The 21977-nt window shown below is 34.4% G+C and overlaps 1 protein-coding gene across 2 annotated transcripts in view; it reads right to left on the reverse strand.

Moving 5' to 3' along the window:
* Positions 1 to 9683: 9683 nt before the first annotated feature.
* Positions 9684 to 21977, reverse strand: part of PROS1 (protein S) — a 32838-nt gene continuing 20544 nt past the window's right edge. For both annotated transcript variants that reach the window (XM_014059174.2, XM_014059175.2), the window contains 6 exons: positions 20499 to 20688; positions 18398 to 18565; positions 14562 to 14730; positions 12753 to 12904; positions 11453 to 11669; positions 9684 to 10107 (listed from right to left, as the gene is read on the reverse strand). In XM_014059174.2, the coding sequence (XP_013914649.2) occupies positions 9926 to 10107; positions 11453 to 11669; positions 12753 to 12904; positions 14562 to 14730; positions 18398 to 18565; positions 20499 to 20688 (1078 nt within the window). In that variant the 3' untranslated portion in view covers positions 9684 to 9925. The remainder of the gene's footprint in view (positions 10108 to 11452; positions 11670 to 12752; positions 12905 to 14561; positions 14731 to 18397; positions 18566 to 20498; positions 20689 to 21977) is intronic.

The raw sequence follows: 21977 nt of genomic DNA on the forward strand, positions 1-21977 counted from the left end.
ATACTGTTTATACCATTACCAGCTAAATGTTTTCAAAAGCAGTGATGCTTAAAATAGGAAGTTAATAACCTTTTACTGATTTGCTCACTGGGAAGTGATTCTTAGAGATAAACTGCTTCTTAGCCTAAATAAGTTATTTATATAACTTTGCATATTTGCCTTTGGACAATATCTTTCATTCTGTAAGGTATTAAGAGTTGAAAAGGAGGAAAGATGACATGGACAGAAGAATTCATGAAAGGATCCTTCCCATGAGGTTAAAATACAGATTTAATGACCAGAAAACTGCAAAGATTGCTGATGAAACCATAAATCTGACTCCACATCTGCTATATGTGGATTTTCCTTCACACACAATCTCCACATACAAAAAAAATGCATTGATTTTTACAAGTATAATTTGAGGGCAAATGTTGCCGTCAAACTATCTTTCCTGTAGCATATATTATTTTAATCTTCCCAAATTAAAGTTATCATGTCTTGATTAGTTTTTATAACTGTATGTTTCTATTATAAAGACTAGCTTTGGAAGAAGGTCTGTGGGAACATCCATTGCCTTCATTGTTAACTTGTGTAATTCCTGGATGTATCAGCAGTCATCTGTAAATTGGAAGTACAATTCTCCTTTTACAACCTGATCAATTAGACCAGTTTCTTCCCAGGTTTCTTTCTTTGACTGTTAAGAAATGTAGTCTCTTTTCTCTTCTTATCTGATTGTTCACTAAGCAGTACCTTTTTTCCTTATCCTTCAAGATTATTCCCACCATGTGACACTGAATTATGGATTAGTTAAACTTTTGGCTTGGTCCAACAGAGGTCTTCCTGTTGTAATGAAGTGACACAGTTGGCTTTTTCAAACCTCAACAAGAAGCTGCTAGTTGACTATAACCAACATGACAGGACCACAGTTGGAGCCAAAAATAATTCAGTCAGCTCATCAGAACAATGATGGACATGACAGAACTTGTACATTATAAGACGACATAAGAGATTTAAAATGTGTAAAAGGAAGATAGGTGCTGATGTGAACATATGTTACTTCACTGAAGGGATGAAAGGCTCAGTTGAGTAATCTGTTATTCATAAACATATTATTAGAAAGTTGGCATGAAATTCTGAAATTCCTAAAATAGTCTATTTTTATTCTTTTAATTTATACTCAGTAGTTATCATGTTCTCACCCGGTCTACACCAATACAAATCGAGAGGTCCTTTTCTGGATTTATCTATTTTAGTAGACAACAAATGTAGATGTTTAACTACAGAGGCTGGTACTTATTTCTACCTCTATTTGTTGAAAATGACAAAACCATCCTGAAGAAAATTTGAAGATGGGGAAAATAAAAGTATTCTATTCCATTTATGCAGTGCTGGCACACATGGCTTCTAACATAATAATATAAGAACACTCAATAATGGCATTGATTGATTGGTTGGTTGACTGACAGACTGATTGATTGATTGATTGATCATTGTGTACAGGGTAAGAAAAATGACCTCCACAGAGATATACACACTCTGTTATCAAGATAGTGTGTGGGTGGGGGGAGGGAATGTGTAATTTCAGACTGTCCAGATAACATATGGTAGTGACTCATATATAATAAATACATATGTATACTTTTTTCTTTTAAAAAAAGGAGGAAGATATATGTTAAAATTAAATATGTATATTGAAAAGGAATTATAAATACCATCAACATAAAATGGAGCTTGCTCAGCGGCTGAAATACTCCAAGTAAATAAGAGGAAGAGTGCGAAGCAGAGGAGAGAGGTAAGGGGAGAAGAGGAGGAGAGAAAGAAGGAGTGGAAAGGGGAGAGAGGAGAAGGAGAAAGGAAGGTGAAGTAGAGAAGAGGACAGAGGGAAGAAAGGGGGTAGGGAGGAGGAGGAGAGAGGGAAAGTGATGGATAGGGTAAAAATATGGTGCATGGAGAGTAGAAGAGCAAAAAATCGTTTTTAGGAGTTGATGGTAAGTTGAATTGATGTAAACATTTAACAATATAATATGATATTGATTATGTTATAATATACATGTGGTTATTTGTTATGAAAATGCAAAAAATAAAAAACTTTACACACACACACACAAACAGAAGTGACTCAGACAGATACTTCCATAATTAATGGAAGGAGAAGGAGACTGTACAACACAATAGATTTACAAATTTCTGTTACTCTAGCTAATCTCAATTAAAGTAATTTGAGCCTACCCCTGGACTTGATTTCTTGGTCTAGTCTACCTAGTGAGTCTGACAGCTTGATTAATTTCAATTTAGTCACCGCCTGACTCTGGAAAGTTCACAAATAATAACGAAAAACACTGCAAACCAAAAGCAAGATGGGATCCAGATACAAAATTCAGACAGAAAGTAAAAATAACAAAGATAAACAAGGAACCTATCCATCTCACCCTAACTCTGAGACAACAACCAAGTCTCCAAGGCTTTAGAGAATGCCAACAGGGTGAGAGCAATATGGAATCTCAGTCCAAAAGGCAAGCATAGGCCATGGCCTACAGCAGAAGAGGTGTGTTCCACAAAGCTGCCCAGAAAGGTTATAAATGATGTCCTTATCCTATGTGCATTACTACATACTCTGAATGTTGCTAGAAATCAAAATTGGAAAAGACATATCAGCAATTATTCTATGTAGTAGATTACTGAAAAACATTTAAGCCATACTATTAATTGTGAGTCATTAGCATATGACTTTTATTCATATGATATTATAAAAACAAATGAAAAATCACAGTTAAAAAGAGTATCGTACTAAATAATGTAAGTATAATATAATTATACTATATCTAGACAAATAGGCAAATTGTAGGTTTGAGGAGTTCATTTTTTATTGTGGATCAAGCCTTGAAAAGGGATGTCACAAAATCCACTGAAGGAAATCATAGGATTCAGGATAGGAAATATCATGGCCCTTTAAAGCCTTTAAAAGACTACTAATATTAAAATTAGAAGTGTCCACCACTTCAGAAATAATGTGCATAAAGTGCTCTGAGGTTTGAGGGAGCACCAGTGTATTTGCTGCAAACCTGACAAAAGGTTCTTAAAGAGTTGAAGATAGGTGTTATGGTGGCAATCCTACACACTCTGAACCATCTAACTAAAGGATTCCATTAAAGTGAAGCCAGATCTTCTCACCCTCGCCCCCAGCGAAGGTTGCAGTTGGCAAACTGCACCAACCTAACTGCATATTGCTAAGCAAATTTACTCAACATTTCTTCTGCACTTCTTAAATCATTGCCATTCAGATGGAAAAGAAATAACTATTGATTTAAGCTAAAATATATCAAGTAATTCCAGAAGTTAATTGTTTCATAGTGCTAATTGTTTGCTCTTGAGCAAATTCTGTACAAACACCAATGAGATTAGTCACAAGTATGATTTTCGCTAGTTTTCATAGTAGAGCTTGGGAAGACCATATTTTCAATGATGTGGCCTTAAAGGGCCTGAAAATAATCTTGGATGAATTCTCAAATTAATTTGAATCAAAACAACTGTTTGCATTATCAAATATGTTAATATTCTGATTTCATATTAAAAAGAAAATGTGCTTCACTACATAGATGAGGAGTTATTTAGTGACAATACCATTTTTATTTTATTAGTTTCAGTTTGCATTGAATTATCACAGTCATCCAGCTCCATCTTCTGGTTTCCAAATGCACAACACCACCTTTTTAAAATATGCATGGCTGTATAATGGAATTAAATTACTGATTGTATAGCTCCCTGATGTATCATTAGTAACAGTGTAGTTAGCCATTTTTACCAGCTATGTGCAGGATACCTACTTAAGTAGATGTTAATGTCCATATGCAAAATGGAACATAAATTTTTATTATTCCCCATTCCTAAATAGAAAACTGATTTCAGGATGATAGATAGAGGAAGAAATGGTAGACAGAAATATAGATTTAACAGTCTTCCTACATTTCTTTGAGTGAAATTTCAGCTTTTCTATACTTGATAGTTAAGCAGAGGCTGCTCAACAAACTAAGCTTGCTACTTTCATTACCATTGATCATCTAAAAGCAACTAGTGGTTAGTCTCAGGAAGATGGATATTGTGCTCAATAGTGAGTCAACATAAAAGATTAATAGTTAACTTAATGAAGCTACCTGATATTGAATACTAATTAGGTGCAACTAAGCTCTTCATTTGAACAATAGTTTAGAGAGCCACTGAATTCCTAACAAGACAAGTTCTTAAATATACTGGGAAGAATCGTGTTAACCGTTTTTAATTTAGTTCAATTATAAATATTATTTAATTTAAATTTAGTTTTTGTCTTCACTCAGCGCACAGAGGTGGTTTTGCCTGGCTTGGAACATGCTATCAACATGCCATTTACAGATCATGGAACTTTTTCCCCAAATCAAACAAATACTAAAGATTATGTCCATCTCCTCCAAGGCAAGATGCTTAGCCCGGAAAGTTTACACTGTATTTTTATTCAAGAAGGAACCAGATGAAGATAGTAAATGAACCAAATATTGAATGGTGCTCTTAGCATTTTTGTGTGCAATTTTATCTTCTAAGGCCAATACAACAGCAATGGAGACAATTTGTTAAACAATACTGGAAGTTGGACTTCACTTTCTTCAACTTATCTATAGTTCATCTCGTCTAAGAGAAAGGTGGAAGAACTCTTCATAAAACTACATTGTAGAAAGGGGTCACGTAAATCATCTAATTCAACTAACTGCCCAGAATATTGTGTGAGACAACTCCATTATAGAGAAATGGCTCCATTTCTAAATTGCTTTTCTTTCAAGAAGTTCTCTCCAAGATTAAATCAAAACTCTGATATTTGAGGAATAAACTTCCACAAGTGTTTCTTCCTCAAGTCAAAAGCTTTTTGTTTCCTTCTTTGTTGTAACTGTTTTGGTGCTGTTCACCACATGTGTTATTTGCTTCTGAAGAATTTAATTTTTATAAGTTTTTTTTAAAGAGTTTTGTCTAGAATTTTGAATAGTGCATGGTGAATTTTGAATAATGATTCTAGTGATTGTGTAAGGATAAAAAATATGAATTCTGGATTGAACTGCTATCCTTGATTTTCTTAGCTGTCTATCTCTCCATCCATATGGACACAAGTGAAATATAAAGGCATGGATAATTCATATGTTAAAAGAATAATAAAAGCATTATCTCAGGGGGCCCTTTTAAAGAGAGAATAGGTTTCTTCCACGTGGATCAATACATCAATCTGAAATATAGTTCAATATTTGAAATAATCAGGAATCAATAGTTTTTATTCATGTCAGCAAAACATCATCATTTCATGTTTTCTTATTGCAGGCTACTGACTTCAAGGGATCCAAACAATGGGAAAAAATCCATTAATGAACCCTAACAGTAAAAAGAAAGTGTATAACTTTGTGATGTGTGATAGCGGAAGTGGGTGGCATCTTTCTGAGAATTTCTAGTCCTGGGTTCTTTAAAATATCTTGCTTTCATTCATTTTAAAGGGAAAAATTAATTGCATCTGTGAGAATATTCTGTATTTCAGGCAAACTGTATTTGTCAACCATGTCTCAAAATATCTGATATATTCTTCCTAAGTAAAGTTTTTAAAAAATGCAAATCTTGATCTTGTTCATGTTTATTTCAAAGTCCTGTGACTAAACTCAATGAGTCTTATGCCAAAGTAATTTTGTATGGAATTCAACCTTGAAATAAAAAAGAGGTTGATTGGAGCAATTCCACTTCAAAAAAGTCCACTTGAATTATGTTCCAGCCAACTCAGAACCAAACAGAGAATTCCAACTCAATATGGTAGAAGAGTTCAAAGGATAAACTGTATCATTTTTTAAAAAAAGCTATAAGTATTTCTCTTATCCTTATAGATGGCATTGAAAAACCAACTAGACTATATACTGTAAATGGAATGTCCACTTGTACCGAGATTGACACATGAAACTTATATCAAGTAATGTGTCTCAGTAAGAGTAAGATGTTAAAAGTTATTTAGCAGCTGTTCTTTTCTTGTCTTGTAAACTGCATGGGGTTTGATTTATATCTCTCAGTTGTGTATTGTGAAAAGTTCAAAGAATAACTATTTTTTTAAAAAAAAATCCCTGATGATAACCGTTAGAATTTTAGCAGCTGGTTTACACTTATATAGCTTTCCTGTCAAAGTGATATCACTATTCCAGCCTGTTTCAACAAAGGCATTGAATCCTGCTTTATGAAGTCTTGAAAAAGTGTCATGTCGGAAAATGCTTTAGTCTTATTTTCTACCAATTCTCATTCATTACTATGGAAGAAAAGGTGTCTTCACCCCAAAATTTCCTCCAAAGCCAAAGAGAATTTGAGTGAATGTTTCATGGCTGGAGAGTTATGTACCAGTATTTCCACTTATCAATTAAGAATTAGCTCCTCAGGACTATGTTTACTTGTGGGTATCCTGTCTAAAGGGCTGCAGCTTTGCTGGCTTCTCATGCTTTAATTAAATCCCAAAAGAAATCTGTTGGAAAAGTCCATGAATCTGTTCAAAATGATGTGCAGACCACTAGAGGAGCCTAGAGGGTATGGAAAAGCAGATAACAATAGTAGCAATCCAATAGAGAAGAAGCATGCTGATTTTTTTGGCAGCAGTATGGAAATGATTTACTATTCTGTCTCTTAGGATGTTTGTTCAAGATCTCAACTTAACCTGTAGCTTCGTGGTTTTCTGGTGGTATTCATCAAAGCAGTAGCTCGCTTTGGCACTGCATAGATTTTCTGAGATATGTCAGGATCAGTTAGATAAAGTTCAAACATCACCAAGATAAATTTTCAAGTACTGTAAAAATAAAGTAGAAGAAAATTCAAGAAACTATAAGGCAGGTTTTAAGATATTATTTCTGACATTCTCATTGAACTAACTACTACTAACTTACTAACTTTAACTTACTAACTTAACTTTCGTATGTAGTTCTGTAGGATAGAAGCAAATGGAGTAGAGAAATTGGGTACCACACCTGAATATACATCTAAGATATTCTTTAAAATAACTGAGAATGAAGGAATGTATTGCTTCATTTTTCCAGGTTCTATAAAGGGGAAAACACACTTAATAAATTAGCAAACATCCAATGTTTAGTTGATACTATAGCTATGTATATTTTAAAAACAAATTAGAAAAAGTCTTTCAGATCTTGTGACAGTAGTGTACTGATCTGTATTCATTAAAGCATGACATTGTTTTTGAGACTTCCATTTTAAACCTTTTGAGCTTAAAATGATGATGAAGCAGCAGAATGCTGAAAAAAAGGAAAGACCATTTTAATGACCAAAACAGAGGCACTACATTTCCCCCCCCAAATCACCACCAAATGATGCAGAACCCCACTATGTAATATTTATTTACTAATGTTCCCTATTATTTTTAAAGTTCAGCTAAAAATTTGATATAAAGTCTAACCTTTATTCATAACATGGACTAGTAATATTTATTAAGGCATTTGCATTAGATATAAACTTGGTACCAGAGTCTAGGAAGTATGAATTGGTAAATAGAATCATCTGTATAGGCAATCAAGTATGTCTCCAGCATTCTCTTAGAAGCTGAGTAACAACTTGTAAATCATCTAGTTATAATTTAACATAGCAACTTTTGCAAAACATGCCATTTAGATGAAGACAAGTGCCTTCATGTATTATTTCTTGAATCTCCATATTATCTTTTCCATGTTCTTACTTAAATGAAGTATAAGATCATTAGCTGACTTTTCAGAATTAATGAATGTTTTCTCTAATGCTAAGACTTATGGACAACCATGGGGATTTGGTCATATATATATATGATATCATATATCTCATATATATCATATATATATGATATATATATATTTGGATTAGTGTGCTAGTAGGTTTGAAGAATGTCCTTTAATATTAATGGGTTGCCATACATTACTTCAGAAGTCAACTACTGGATAAAAGAAGTTATTTTTAAGTATGTGCTGAACTTCATGTCAAAAGCAGAAGAAAGCTGTCCTCAGTTTTAACCGTGACAGTCATTGAAAAGCCTTTTGTTTAACTTTTCTCTCCTCATCCCCCCACCCCCATTATATTAAACTTATGCAGTTTTGGCTAGAGTTCAGTTTTTGAGTCATTGGTGTGAAGTAGTTTATTCCAAAATGTTTCAGGCTTATCAATGGTTTCCTTTGCATGTTTTAGACAATGACTTGTGATGAAATCAAAGAGATTTTCTTTTGTAAATCTCCTAGGCACTTGCAGTTATCTGTCGATTCTGTTTTTATATATATAACCTATTTACAAGCAGTCCTACAAGGTATTTTTTTCTCAGCCTTCTGAAGTATTCTTTGATTGTAATAATTCGGTGAAACATTCATTTTTTATACTTGTTCACAGGTGAAATTGACAGCTGGAAACATTTAGAGATTTTTAAAATAGTTTTGCCCTACTTTGTAACAGTGAATTATCTTTGGTCTCAAATGTTCCAACAGCTGTTTACAGTAATCTATGTCTGCAGAAAGTAGTCTTTCTAAACAGCTAGAAGGTAAGAATATTTGCAATCAACTGATCAATGGAAATCATGATCTTAGATGCTTAGATTTATCTAAAGGTAGAAATAATTCTGAGCCATTAAGACTCACAAGTTGTGTGCACTGGGCTTTTTTTCAAATCAGATATAAATCTTTCACTTGACAAAATACATTTATTCATCCAGAAAAATAGATGCTATGCTGCGAGATAATACAATTAGAAGGTTGTAATTCTTGTCTGCAAAATCTTATGTGACACTGAACTGTTTTTGCAGAAATATCTTTTTTCAATAACTCTGCAGTACTGGGATGTTTCATAAGAAGACATTGTAAATATCCATATAGATCATCAACCAACCCAATAAATTTGCTATATCCTATTCATCATATTCTGTTTTGTACTATTTTTAATAAATAATATAGTTATCTGTTTGGATCTGTAGTAATTATTTCTTTACAAAATTGAACTTCATTGAAAAAAACCCTGAAAATTTGTTTACATTTTTCAGTAAGAAATGCAGTAGTTGTTTAACAAGAGCTGCTGTAAATAAAAGCTTATACAGCTTAATGGTAAACTTATGATACGCATGCCCGAAGTGGCACGAAGTCATCGCCCATTGCTCTTTCAGGTTCCAGTAGGCTGGCCAGCTGGTCTTCAGATGTGCAGGAGTGTTGGAAACTAGAAGTGTAGCTGCCTGGGTGCGCATGCGCACCAGCCACCTAATCTTCCAGTTTGTGGTGCGCATGCAAGTGCGAAGACCATATAGTGCATGGGAAACCTGAAGATCATCTTCCCAGCATATGCATATGCACTGGGCGGCTGGTCTTCTGGTTTCCAATATGTGCACGCATCCTCACGTTTCAGCACTCAGTGCCAAAAAGGTTCACCAACAGTTATATAGGATTGAGATTACATCTATTTAATATAAATTAAGACCCATATTTGTTTGAACAAATGTTTTGTTCTTTTTGTTTCTTTGTCAGTTTGACTATTACCCTTGCAACATTATTACAAGTTTAAGAAAATGGATGTGCATCAAGAGTTCATATCCTATCCTATCCTGCCCTATCCTACCCTACTCTATCCTTTTCAAGGAACAAAAGGATCTTAATTGTCTTTATAAAAAATGAAATATCCTATTTTTATAACCAGAATACATAAATTAAGTGCAAATAGATGTTTTCAGCTTTTATTCTTCCAAAACACACATAGAATACAAAATATGATAACTAAAAAACTAAAATTTTTGAAATGACATCAGCGATGCTATCCTGATGGGAGGTTAACCTTGGTTCTGTCCATTCACGCTGGACATATTTTTGAAATGTATATGTTCAGAAAACAGATTATTGGAAATAAAACAGCATTTACAGTTCAATCCATTTTGTGCAGAACAACCAGAGGTTTCCTATAGATTTTAAAAATCAGAAGGGTAATCCATGACTTCAGGTCTCGGATGCAACAGTAGTGGGCAAGAATGGGATCTAATGTCATTCTGTTTGGAAACGGCTTCATCCAAATCCAACTCCCTATCATTAATTTTCACCTCCATGCAGCCATTGTAAAAAACTGTGACTGGAGTTGCCTCAACTGGAACATCTGAATAAAACACAGAATAGTTAATACTAATTCACAAATTAAAAAATAAGTTAATAGGATAAAAATGTTTACAGAAAAATCATATTTGATATGTGAGTTTTTCTTAAAGAATTTTGTAATCATTTTAATAAATTATCATCTCAGTAATAAAACTGATCTCAAAACATTCTTGATATCACATTGTGATATTACCTCAGAAATAGAGAATCTGTATTTCTGATTAACTCTTACAGTTAATGGTACTTTTAGTGAACTTACTATCATATTTTTCAGAGTATAAGATGCAACCTTTTCCCTCAAAAAAGAGGCTGAAAATCTGGGTGTATCTTATAATACAGCATTTTTTGCCTCCCGAAATCCCAGCCCCTTCACCAAAGTGGTGATGCATAGCTTGTAGGAGGCTTTCAGAGAGCTCCTGGGGCCTGGGGAGGACAGAAATGCGCTGTTTTTTGCTCAATTCCCTCCCCCCAATCCCCAGGAAAACTCTATAAGCTTCCTAAAGGTTATCCATGTCCCTTTTTTTGGCAAAAAATGGGTCCATTTTTGCAAACAAATGGACCGTTTTTTGCTTGTTTTTTGCACTCTACAAGCCTCTTAAGGGCTATTCATGCCTCTCTTTTTTTGAAAAAAAGGGCCCATTTTCATGAAAAATCAGCCATTTTTGAGAGGTTTGCAGAGTTTTTTTTAATTTACTTTTTCGAAACCTTCAAAACGTCTTATACTCTGGTGTGTCTTATACTCTGAAAAATACAGTAATTTTATAGAAGGATAGAATTGTTACTACTACTGATTCTTACTTATAAAACTGAGATACTCTAGTATCTAAATAGGAGATCATGCTGTAGATATGTTTCTTAGTTAGATTAGAAATTCAACCTAAGATATAAAATAGGCTTTTCACTTTAGATAAACCCACTACAAATGGATTGTAGAAAGCCCAAAACATGGATGTATTAGTGCAGCTCCATTATCTGATAATGTATTATAATTATTATCATTCCACTGACAGAAACTATTAAATATTGTGTAAGGAATAATTTCTTTTAATAAGAAATTATTAAACCACTAAGTGTTGCAAAACACAGTGTGAAATCCATGCCAATCTATTATTTCTTAATTGATTTTCTCAAGGCTACGCTGAGCTATGCACACAATTAAATACCTTTATTGTCTAAGTGAAAAACTGAAATTTTATCATTTCATGGATGATTTTTATGCATTTTTCTGAATTTCCTGGAAACCCATCCGACCATAGTTGGTGAGTATTGGAGCTTGTCTTCTTCACATGTCTAGAAGACTGTAATCCTATGTGCATTTACTGAAAGTTAATAAGAACAAGTCTTACCAGGAATGCCCCCTAGGTAGGTATCAACAGATTCATTAATTGCTTCTTCAAGGACTGAGAGATGATGTCCTGAATAGGTGATAGCTGAATGTGAATCAGCTGTAAGTTCAAGCTGTTGTCTACTTATCTTGAGTCTAACTTGTACTCTTTTTGAGGTACACAAACTTCTTGACTCTAGGTGAGCAACAATGACATTCTGAATAGATACAATGATTTCCTAGGATTCAGAAACAAAATAAGAGGGGGATAATCAATTTCAGTTTCTATTTCAGTTTTCCATACCCAGAAAAGCTTTAACAGAATTAGCATCATCAAATAATTCAGAAAATATATTTCAATTAAGTGACAAGAACAAATAGTAGAAATATGAATATTTAAATACTAGTGAAAATAATTCAATGTTTGATAGGTGAATAAATCAACTTATTTTTCTTAGTAGCATTTCAGTAAATCATAATTAAATGCAAATTTACAATTTTTGCAGCCTTGCTGCTTTAACATTTAGCACCAACATTTTTCAAACTGTTTTGTAAATGTAAACAAAATCATTTTTGACATGAAGAACCATGTTCCCAGCAATATACATACATACATACATACATACATACACACACACACACACACACACACACACACACACACACCATCATCTTACAGCAGATGGCTTATTTTTTTTTAAATCAGAAGCATTCAGGGTTTTATTAAAAAATTAAGATGGCAGAAAGATCAAAGCCCTGTCCAATTTGTTGCATGCATGCGTGCAATCACATTTTACAAGCTGGCCATATAAATATGATACATAAATAAATGCCAGGACTTCAAATTGTGCTGCTGAAACTGCCACCTTAACTTTTTTGACCTCCATCCTGCAGTCACTGCTTTTTTAATTATCTTTTCATGAAAATTCTGCACAGTAAAGATGTAAATCAGAAAAAGATTTCTTTATAGAGATGCACAGATTTATTTCAAACAAGGAATTGCTCTAAGGACATTTTGAATGATGTGACTAGGGAGAGGGGGGAGAGAGGGAGAAATGTATCTCAATCTCCCAGGGACTGGTGAAAAAGATTAATTTATGTTTGTCAAAATCAAACTAATTATATACACATCTAAACATAATTACGTCTCAATATCTTATCTGGATTAATCCAGGGAAAATTCTACTGCACCTTAGTGGCATCAAATTGTCATGGCAAAGGGACTAAAAAGTTTCCTATTATTTTTCCCTGTGTCATGGAGGTACCAGATACCTAGGTTAATTGTCTCCATCAGGAATACATGTAGTGGGAACAAAGAGTACCTGTACATTTGTTAAGTTGGAATCCACAATAGACAAAGCAAGAGGAACTGTTTCACCTGAAACCAAGGCAAATATTACTCCAGTGCCTGTGGATGGACGGATAGCCATTGCCACATTTATTAACCAATCATCTGTGTTGCTTGAAATGTTATCTGTTTCATTTTAAAATAAGCCAGAAAGCAAGAGAAAAGAATGTATCAGCCAGTTACAAAATAATCATTTATTTTCAACTTTCCTACATACAAAAAACATTTGAAACAGCTTATTTTACTCTTTCCTGAAACATTAAAAAATGTTCTATAACACTACTTATAATTTTTCCCCAGAGTAGCCACCTTATGTATTTCTCTACCCTGATCAAACTGAAAAGCAGACTGAATATAAATCTTGAAATATTTCTGTAATTTGCCAGCTCGTATATTTACAATATTTGCAAAAAAGAGGTCTTCCATCATAAGCAGCTTTTATCCAATAACCTGGATAGATAGATCATGACAACAGTTTAGGCCTATAGCTTTGAAATACTTCTGCTATGACCTAAAAGGATATTTGGGCAGAAACACCTACTTTGTAGCAGTGATGAGAGTCAAAAAAATTTACTACAGGTTCTCTGGGCATTGCTTGCTGGGTGTGGAGTTGCTTGGTGGGCATGTCAGGGGAAGGATACTGCAAAATCTCTATTCCCTCCCCACTCCAGGGAAAGATTACTGCAAAATCCCCATTCCCTCCTGATCAGCTCAGACTTGGGAGGCAGAGAATTGATGGGGAGGGGCCAGTCAGAGGTGATATTTACCAGTTCTCCAAACTACTCAAAATTGCCACTCCAGAACTGGTCAGAACCTGCTGAATACCACCTCTTTCTTGTAGGCAAGACTCCATATTTAATTCAGCTGCACCAGCCAGTTTAGTGCAGTAATTAAAGTATCAAGTTAGGAAGTTGGAATCCATGAGGTCTAATTCCAGGTAGCTATGAAGTTAACTGAGTGACCTTGAATCATTCACTCTCTCTCAACCCTAGGAAACAAGCAATAGCAAGTTACTTCTGAAATCTTGCCAAAAAAGTAACTCCAGATGTTATTGTTCTTGGACCCACATACTTCAGGCACAATAGCTCCCAACCTCAGCATCTTATGTTTGGATTACTGTTTCAATCTGCCTTTGAAGAATATTCAGAAACAAAATATTGCAGCTCAAGTACTGACAAAAAAACCCACAATTCAACAAACTAAAACCACCTGTTTGGTTATTGTATAGGTCTCCTATAGACCAATGTTACCTACAGGTTTACTGGTAAAATTCAAAATGCTGTTACCAATGAAGCTTTTGATGAATTCTGGCTATTTTGGGGACTTTCTGTTCCAAATAGAATCTGCCCATCTTGTACATTTAAATGGAGAAGGCATATTATACATTCGTATCTATCCTTAGCTAAGGATCCTCGAGTAGGTCTATCTATTTGGTTGCTAAGAGTCAACAGTGGCACATAATATGTCAAACAATCAGTTAATGAACCTAAAGGAGAAAGGACCAAAAAAAGGTTCTGGTCTATGGTTGCCCCAATTAAAATGGTACTTCCCTATTAACAATTAAGAAGAAAGCAAAACCAACCTTCTTCATAAGGCTTATTTTGGGAGAAATGTTTTGCCATATTATATATTTAACAGTGTTGTGATGTTATGACTGTGAATATATGTGTGGATGCATGTGTGTGTATTTGTGTTTGTATACACATATATAGACAAACGTGCATCAATGCTATCCACAGTTCATGAAATAGAAATAGAAATTGTATTAAACAAGCAAGCTTACTGTAGGTAATGTGAAACTTTGCCATGCCAGTGCCAGGGTAGTAAGATCCCTTTCCAACATTTATTAAACAATGTTTGCTTTGCTTTTCTTGAATGAAGTCTTTTACGCCAGAGGTTCCTTGATTTAACAAGTTCCAACCACGAATACACCCATCTAAACGGGGGTTAATCTGTAAAAAGAATTATAGAACTGATTATGTCATTCAAAGAATATTATCTAAGACTGGAATTTGCAATGGATTTGTCGATACGATTTCAACTTTACAATATTGGCAAGACAGTTGTAAATATATACAACATTAATTTTAATTTTAATGCAATTTTATTTATTTTGTTAAGCATGTATAAGATAACAGATGTACTTAAGTATAAATATGATTATGAATACAGGAAATGGATACGAATAAGTGGAGACGGTAGCAGAGGGAGGTTCCTGCCAGTTCTAACCTCTTCTATAGAAGAGGTTCCACAAATCTACAGTGCCGTTTAGAACCGGTTCCAGCTCCCTCCCATCCACACATCATCAAGATGAACAGTGAGAGGAGAAATTATGGGAGTTGAATTCCACAGGATTTTTTTTCTAAAGGGTTATGGGTGCAAGGGTCTTGTAACTTGACAGCTTTAAGACTTGCACATTTCAATGCCAGAGTTCCTGAGCCAACATGACTGGAGGAGGAATTCTGGAAGTTGAAGTCCACAAGTCTTAAAGCTGTCAAGTTTGAACATCCCTGTTTTTTTTCTAAAGGATTAGGAGTGCAAGGGTCTTGTAACTTGACAGCTTTAAGACTTGCGTGCTTCAAATGCCAGAGTTTCTGAGCCAACATTTTGGTTTATAAGCAAGAGCGTTGTTAAGTGAGTTTCACCACATTTTACAAGTTGACCATGCCCACCCAGTCATTTGGCTGGCAAGCCACTCCCACCTGTTCACATGGATGACAAGCCACTCCCACAAAGCAGGTCACACCTACAGAAGAGGTTCTAAAAAAATTTGAAATCCACCACTGGACAGTAGGCACATTGGTGCGCTTATGCATGCCTCATTATAGACCTCTTAGGAATGGGGTGAGGTCAATAGTAAACAGTTTAAGAGTAAAGTTATGGCACTTTGGGGATGAAGCCACAGAGTCAGGTAGTACATTCCAGGCATTGACCAGTCTGTTGCTGAAGTCGTATTTTCTGCAACCGAGTTTGGAGCGGTTTACATTTACAAGTTCAGAGTAGAGATGCCATACTGGGAATCTACTTAAATATCTATCCTGTCATCTATTTCTTTCTCTTCAAATCATACTCATTTTCACAACTTTCCAAGGGATAATTACTGTTCATTAGCCACAAAAGATGACAAGGAATTTCTCTCAAGGTGGTGAGTAGTTTCTTGGGAAGAACAAATCATCTCTTAAGTAGCTTTGCAGAAAAAAAATGCTAATTTCAGAGAATAAAGTCTTTTTCTTTGTAGATACAGGTAGTTCTTACCAAATGATCATTGGGATTAGGAACTCCATTACTAAGCAAAATGATCATTAGGAGTGACATTATGTGATTACACCGACTTACAATGGCAGGTCTTGCAGTTCCAATTGCCGTCATTAGGCAAATCCCGCAAAGTATCTCTGTCACATGATTGCCATTTGTGACCTTCTGCCTGCTTTCCTAGTGAGTTGCTTGTCAGAAGCTGGCAATGAAAGTCACAAATGGTGATCATGGGATTTCAAGATGCTGCAATGTCGCAAGTACCCAAATGGCAATCACATATTTGCAGAGATGCTAAAATAGCTGCAAGTACAAGTAGTTACGAACTCTTTGTTCACTCCCATTGTAACCTTGGTTATTGAAGAAGTGGAAGATATACAGGGAACTACTTGTATCATAAAATTATGCAAGTTAGGCAAAGAAATAACAGGGGAATTTAGCTTTTCTCTGCTATCCAATCTTGTGATAAAAAGTTAGTAAGCCATTTTGCCAAGGTATCTACCTATCTGGGATATTTAAAACATTTGCTAAAGAAGTGCGTTGTGAAACATTTCTTTCAGATATTTTGCACTGCCTTTTTAACTATACAGCATATTATAAATAGTCTGCGCCCTAGCAGGTTACAATTTTAATTATTTTCAGATTTTTCATTGATGTAATCTAATCCATTAATTTATTAAATAGTGCCACATTAACACAAAGCAATGTTAAAAAGCTTTCCATAGCCAAATATATTTCTATCTTCATATAATTAAACCCTAAGTTTTGGTTGTTCTCATGACATCAAATAATGTGACCAACATTGAAATATAGTTTGAAGTATGACTTATTAAGGTGACAACAGCTGTCAGTGTATTCTTAAAGTTATGATGATCTAAAATTACATGTAACAATCTCTTTTGCAGATCAGGTTTTATTCTAACCTTTGGGGATATAATCTCAGAAGGGTCACTTATTTTCCTGGTTTAGAATTCCATGAAGCCATATTTCAACATTTTCTATGTACACCATTTGTTCATTGAGGAACAACTGAGTCCCACAAAAATTTGGAATACGAAAATACATGATTGGACTCCAAGGGAAGGGACATAAAGAATTACTTTCAGGGTAACACTTGCAAAAATACCTGACAGCTGGGATCAAACATTTCTTTCTGCTGAAAGCTAGATGTGATTTCTACATGTCAGGCAAATAGCCAACTAATGATCAGTTAGAATGTATTTGCACGGCATTTTTTCAGTCTTTTGTAGAATTTTTTGTGTCAAAAATATGAAAATGAATTATCTTTATGTTAAAAATGTTGCAAAGCAGATAGCTCAGTAGATAGCCTTGAATTTTCAACATGGCTACATTTTCAAAATAGCAATAATAGAATCTTATAAGTAATACATTCAAACTTATTTATGTTTATACTCTTACTTCAGGCAGGACTGAACTATTATTAATCTTTACTGCCATTTCATTCTGTTACTAGTAACTCTGCCCTTTATTTTTGTCAATAAAGTAGGAAGCATATAGTTTTCTTCTCTAGAATGGCGCTTTTCATTGTAGAGTGTCTTTATAAAGAGACATCTTTTTTTCCTTTTTTCTAATAATAAACATCCTTATTGTCTTTTTGCAACTATCTCACTGAGTGCTTAAAACTGAAGCTCCTTCTCCCATCTATACTTTACTTCCAAATTACTGCAGGACAAATGCTACTCTAGCTCATGAAAATGCATCAGTAATTTCAGTATAAAGTGCTAGTAAAAAGAAAAAGAAAAAAAAGAATCATTTTTGAAGCTATAGCACATAACAAGATACTTCTTCAAATTTTATTCCTTCAGGTTAGATCACTCCACTCTTATTTATGCATGGAATAATAGGCAATACAAGGTTTTTCAAGCGTTTTTTTTTCATCGTTTGAACTCTGATCCTGCATGGGGATCAGTTCATTCTACAGGTGCCATGTGAACCTAGGGGGAAAGGGACCCTCAAATAGGTGTGTATATTTAATATATGTGTAGGAATATGTGTGTAAATGTGTGCATTTCACCACATTTATTGCCTTTTCTCAGCATTTTATAGTCCTGAAGTATAGTCTAGAAGTGTTGTGGCCGTGATTTCCTGGATTCTAAGGTAAAATAGTCATGCTATTCAAGAATTCAAGAAATTATAATCAATGCTTAGTGAGAACATTAGATTAACACTCTAAAAATTGTAGGTATAGATTAAATTCTTATTCTAAAAATAAATTTCTAAACTTGATAATATACACTATACACATAATATCTACAAGGACAGTTTTAAAAGAAAAAAAAATCCAAACATTAATTGCTATACCTACATTTACTGCAATGATGCCCCAACAAATACTACAAAAATTACCGTTTTAATTATATTGTTGTCCATTCTGCGAGGGAGTCCTGCAATGTACACTTTTGTGTCCAAAAAGCCATTGGAAAGCCTGAAAAGAGGTCTTGGGCTATTGATGTTCATCACTGCTTCTTTCGCTATTTTCACACTGATGCTATGCTCTAGTTCTTCCACAGAGATCTAAATATTAAAAAAAAAGTATAAAAAGTGTATAAATGCTGAGAATCTGTTCCAACCCAGCAACAATGATGTGTGTGCAGTAAGATTCTGATTTGGTTGAATGGATTCACGTAACTAGGACATTTGCTAAAAACATGAGTGGTGTGGTGGCCTAGAGGTGGAGCTCATGTCTCACAATCAGGAGGCTGTGAGTTCAATCCTAAGAGGCTGATATTTTTCTCTCTGGGCATAATGAGAATTTATCTGCTGAAACAAACTCCCTATTGGCGACAGGAAGGGCATCTAGCCAGTAAACACTCAGCTCTATTCAGTTGCCCAGACTCCACCCTGCAAGGGCTTATGGGGTCATTAAAAGAAGATGATGATTTGATAAAAACAAATTACAGTGGAACCTCCGGTCATGACCGTAATCTGTTCCAGGACTTCAGTCGCAACCCGATATGGTTGTGACCGGAAGCGAGACCAGCTGTGCATGCGTATACAAAAAAAATGGCATGGCAGGGAAAATTGTCGCGGCTCTGTTTGATTGCCACCTGAGGATGTGTTCGTGACCAGAGTCAAACATTTTGTGGATTTTTTTGGTTGGCACCCAATTTGGTCATGGTCAGAAACATTTGTGATCTGAGGTTCCATTGTAAGCAGTTTAACATACAATGGCACAATGTTCTTAGTGAAATCCTATGGGCCCTTAGCATCTTTTCATGTATCCATCCAGAACCCACAACACATGATTTGGTTTAATATACTGATAAATATAACTAGACACTTTGAATTAGTTTAATTTCCTATAGAATACAAAGGTGGGTAGAGTCTTCTAAGGCAAATGTAGGATCTTCTAAGCAGGTTAAGGATGGTAAAATCTAGGTGGAACTCTGCAAAGTGGAAGGATTATGATGGAGGAAGGTGATAGTTAGCCACCCTAAAATAGAGCTAGACAGTGCTAGCTGATGAAGTTTTATTGTTTTGGCAGACTAGTGATAATTGATGATCCTGAGGTGCACCAGACAGTGTTATCCTGTTAAAGACATACTAGTTCAATATGTTAGACATATTGTTAGACATATGTTAGACATATGAGTTCAATATATTAGTCTGGGGCAAGAAATGAAGCAAAACATTATTTGGAGAAAAAAGTGTTGAAATTGGGGACTGATATAGAATAATTTGGTACAGAGGGCTCTCTACTTTTACTAGCAAGATACTGAGCCAAAAAGTATTCCAGAAAATCTTGATTATATAACTATAATACCCTGTGACCAACTGAATATATTATTATAAATATAAATGTTTTTTTTTTAAAAAAAATCAATCCCCAAACTTTCAATATGCCTTTATGTTGACTTGGGAATAGATAATAATAACTTTTTAATTATTGTCCTCAATAGATGGGTTATTAATTCAGATTTTGAAAAATATGTTAGAGGAGTACATTATGGTATTTAGCTCTTGTATATAAACTTTGCATCTAGAAAAGAGACTGCAATGCGTCGATTCAGTTTGGTAATTCCAGTCTCCTGTTAAGTAGTCCAGAATACAGCATATAACATTTTTCAATCCCACCGTGTTATTTTCTCTTTTCAAGCAACTGAAACCTTTGCTTCTAAATTCTAAAGGAATTCTAAGACCGAGCAATGAATAATAATTCATTTATAATAATTCATCTCAATAATTTTTAAATTCTGGATTTAAAATCCTAATCTTGATCTATAATTTAAAGTATTATAAAAGTCTTGGCCTATGATTTAAAGTATAATAAAACACATACAATTGTTTCATTTAAACAAAATGATAGATTATATTACAAGTGTATTACTTTAAAAAAAGGCTTATTTCTTAAAGCTGTTTTTCTCTGTATGTTTAGATTATTTATATGGCTTTTCAATTCACAATAATGACTCGGTTTTCAGGTTCTCATTTGCTGAAAAAGACTTACCATATGCCACAAGCCATCATTAATAGTTTTACCACCACTTGTTACTTTTGTCCCAAGCTCATTTTTAAACTGAATTTCAATCTTTCCTTCACGTAACGCAAGTAGAAACCAGGATGTACTGTTTATGGTTTCAGCATACAGTATCACACCCTCCTTATCATAAGTCCGGAAGTCAAATTCTGCAGAAAATCTGAATTGAGAAAAGGCCAAGCCTAAAAATTATGCAGCGAGAAGACTGGATATACACACTAAGAATGTTGTTACACATATGCAGGTATGATATATCTGGACTGAAAAAACTGATTCAAGATAAAACAAGAATTGCTTAATGAACATGAGAATTTTTCATGGTTAATGCATTTACAAATAACTTGAAAAATAAAAAAGTGATCTCAAATAAGGAGGAGGGACCCTGAGAAAGATAATAAAATATGAAATACACAGAATCAAAATAATTTATTTAAAAATTGTTATTCAAGTATGAAATGTACACAGCACAAATTAAAAACTGTATGATAAAATGAGTGCAAAACTTTAATAATAGTGGAACTAAAGAAAAGTCAGTAAAATTGACAATGCTACAATGTGATCGAAAATTGGTTAAAAAAAGTTTTACAAAAAATATATGTCATCCTTGAGCCCAAACTTTCTGTTGCTAAGTGAGACATTTGTTAAGTGAGTTTTGTCCCATTTTATTATCTTTCTTGCCACAGTTGTTAAGTGAATCACTGCCCTTGTTAAATTAGTACCACCGTTGTTAAGTGAATCTGGATTCCGCATTGACTTTGCTTATCAGAAGGTTGCAGAATGTGATCATATGAACCCAGGACACTAAAAACCATCATAAATATGAGTCGATTGCCAAGCATTTGAATTTTGATTACATGACCATGAATGTGAAGAACGGTTGTGTGAAAATGATTAGAAGTCACTTTTTTGAATGATATAACTTTGAAAAGTCACTAAATGAACTGCTGTAAGTAAAGGACTACCTGTACACCTCCCTTAATTATTTTCAAAACAATAAATATTGGAAATGCTACAACAAAGAAGTAGCATTTTATTGCATGAAATGATTATGGGAAAAGACTCAAAAGTACCAAAAAGAAATGCACCAAAACATCCATAAAATTTCCTCCCAAAACTAAAATCATATTTTTTTTAAATTGGATATGTGTCCAAAAAATATGAGTTATGCTGCCAGCAGCAAGAATCAATTTGACACAACAATGGAAAAAAGAAATTTGCTGTCAATATATGATTGGGAAACTAAAATTGGAGAATATGCTCCATTGTGCATGCGCGTGCTGGCCATTTGAGAATTTGTGGGCCAAGATTGGTTACAAAATAAGCAAGAAGCATCCGAACACTAAGCAGGAGCTGATTGAATCCATTATTGCAGCCTGGCACCACACTGTCACCAAAGATCATGTGCAAAGGCTTATACAGTCTATGCCAAAGCAATGCCGCCTGGTGATA

The sequence above is a fragment of the Thamnophis sirtalis genome, unplaced genomic scaffold (assembly GCF_051295495.1).
Source record: "Thamnophis sirtalis isolate CommonGarterSnake01/CBP01778 unplaced genomic scaffold, rThaSir2_p1.2 scaffold_8, whole genome shotgun sequence".
Classification (NCBI taxonomy): Eukaryota; Metazoa; Chordata; class Lepidosauria; order Squamata; family Natricidae; genus Thamnophis; species Thamnophis sirtalis.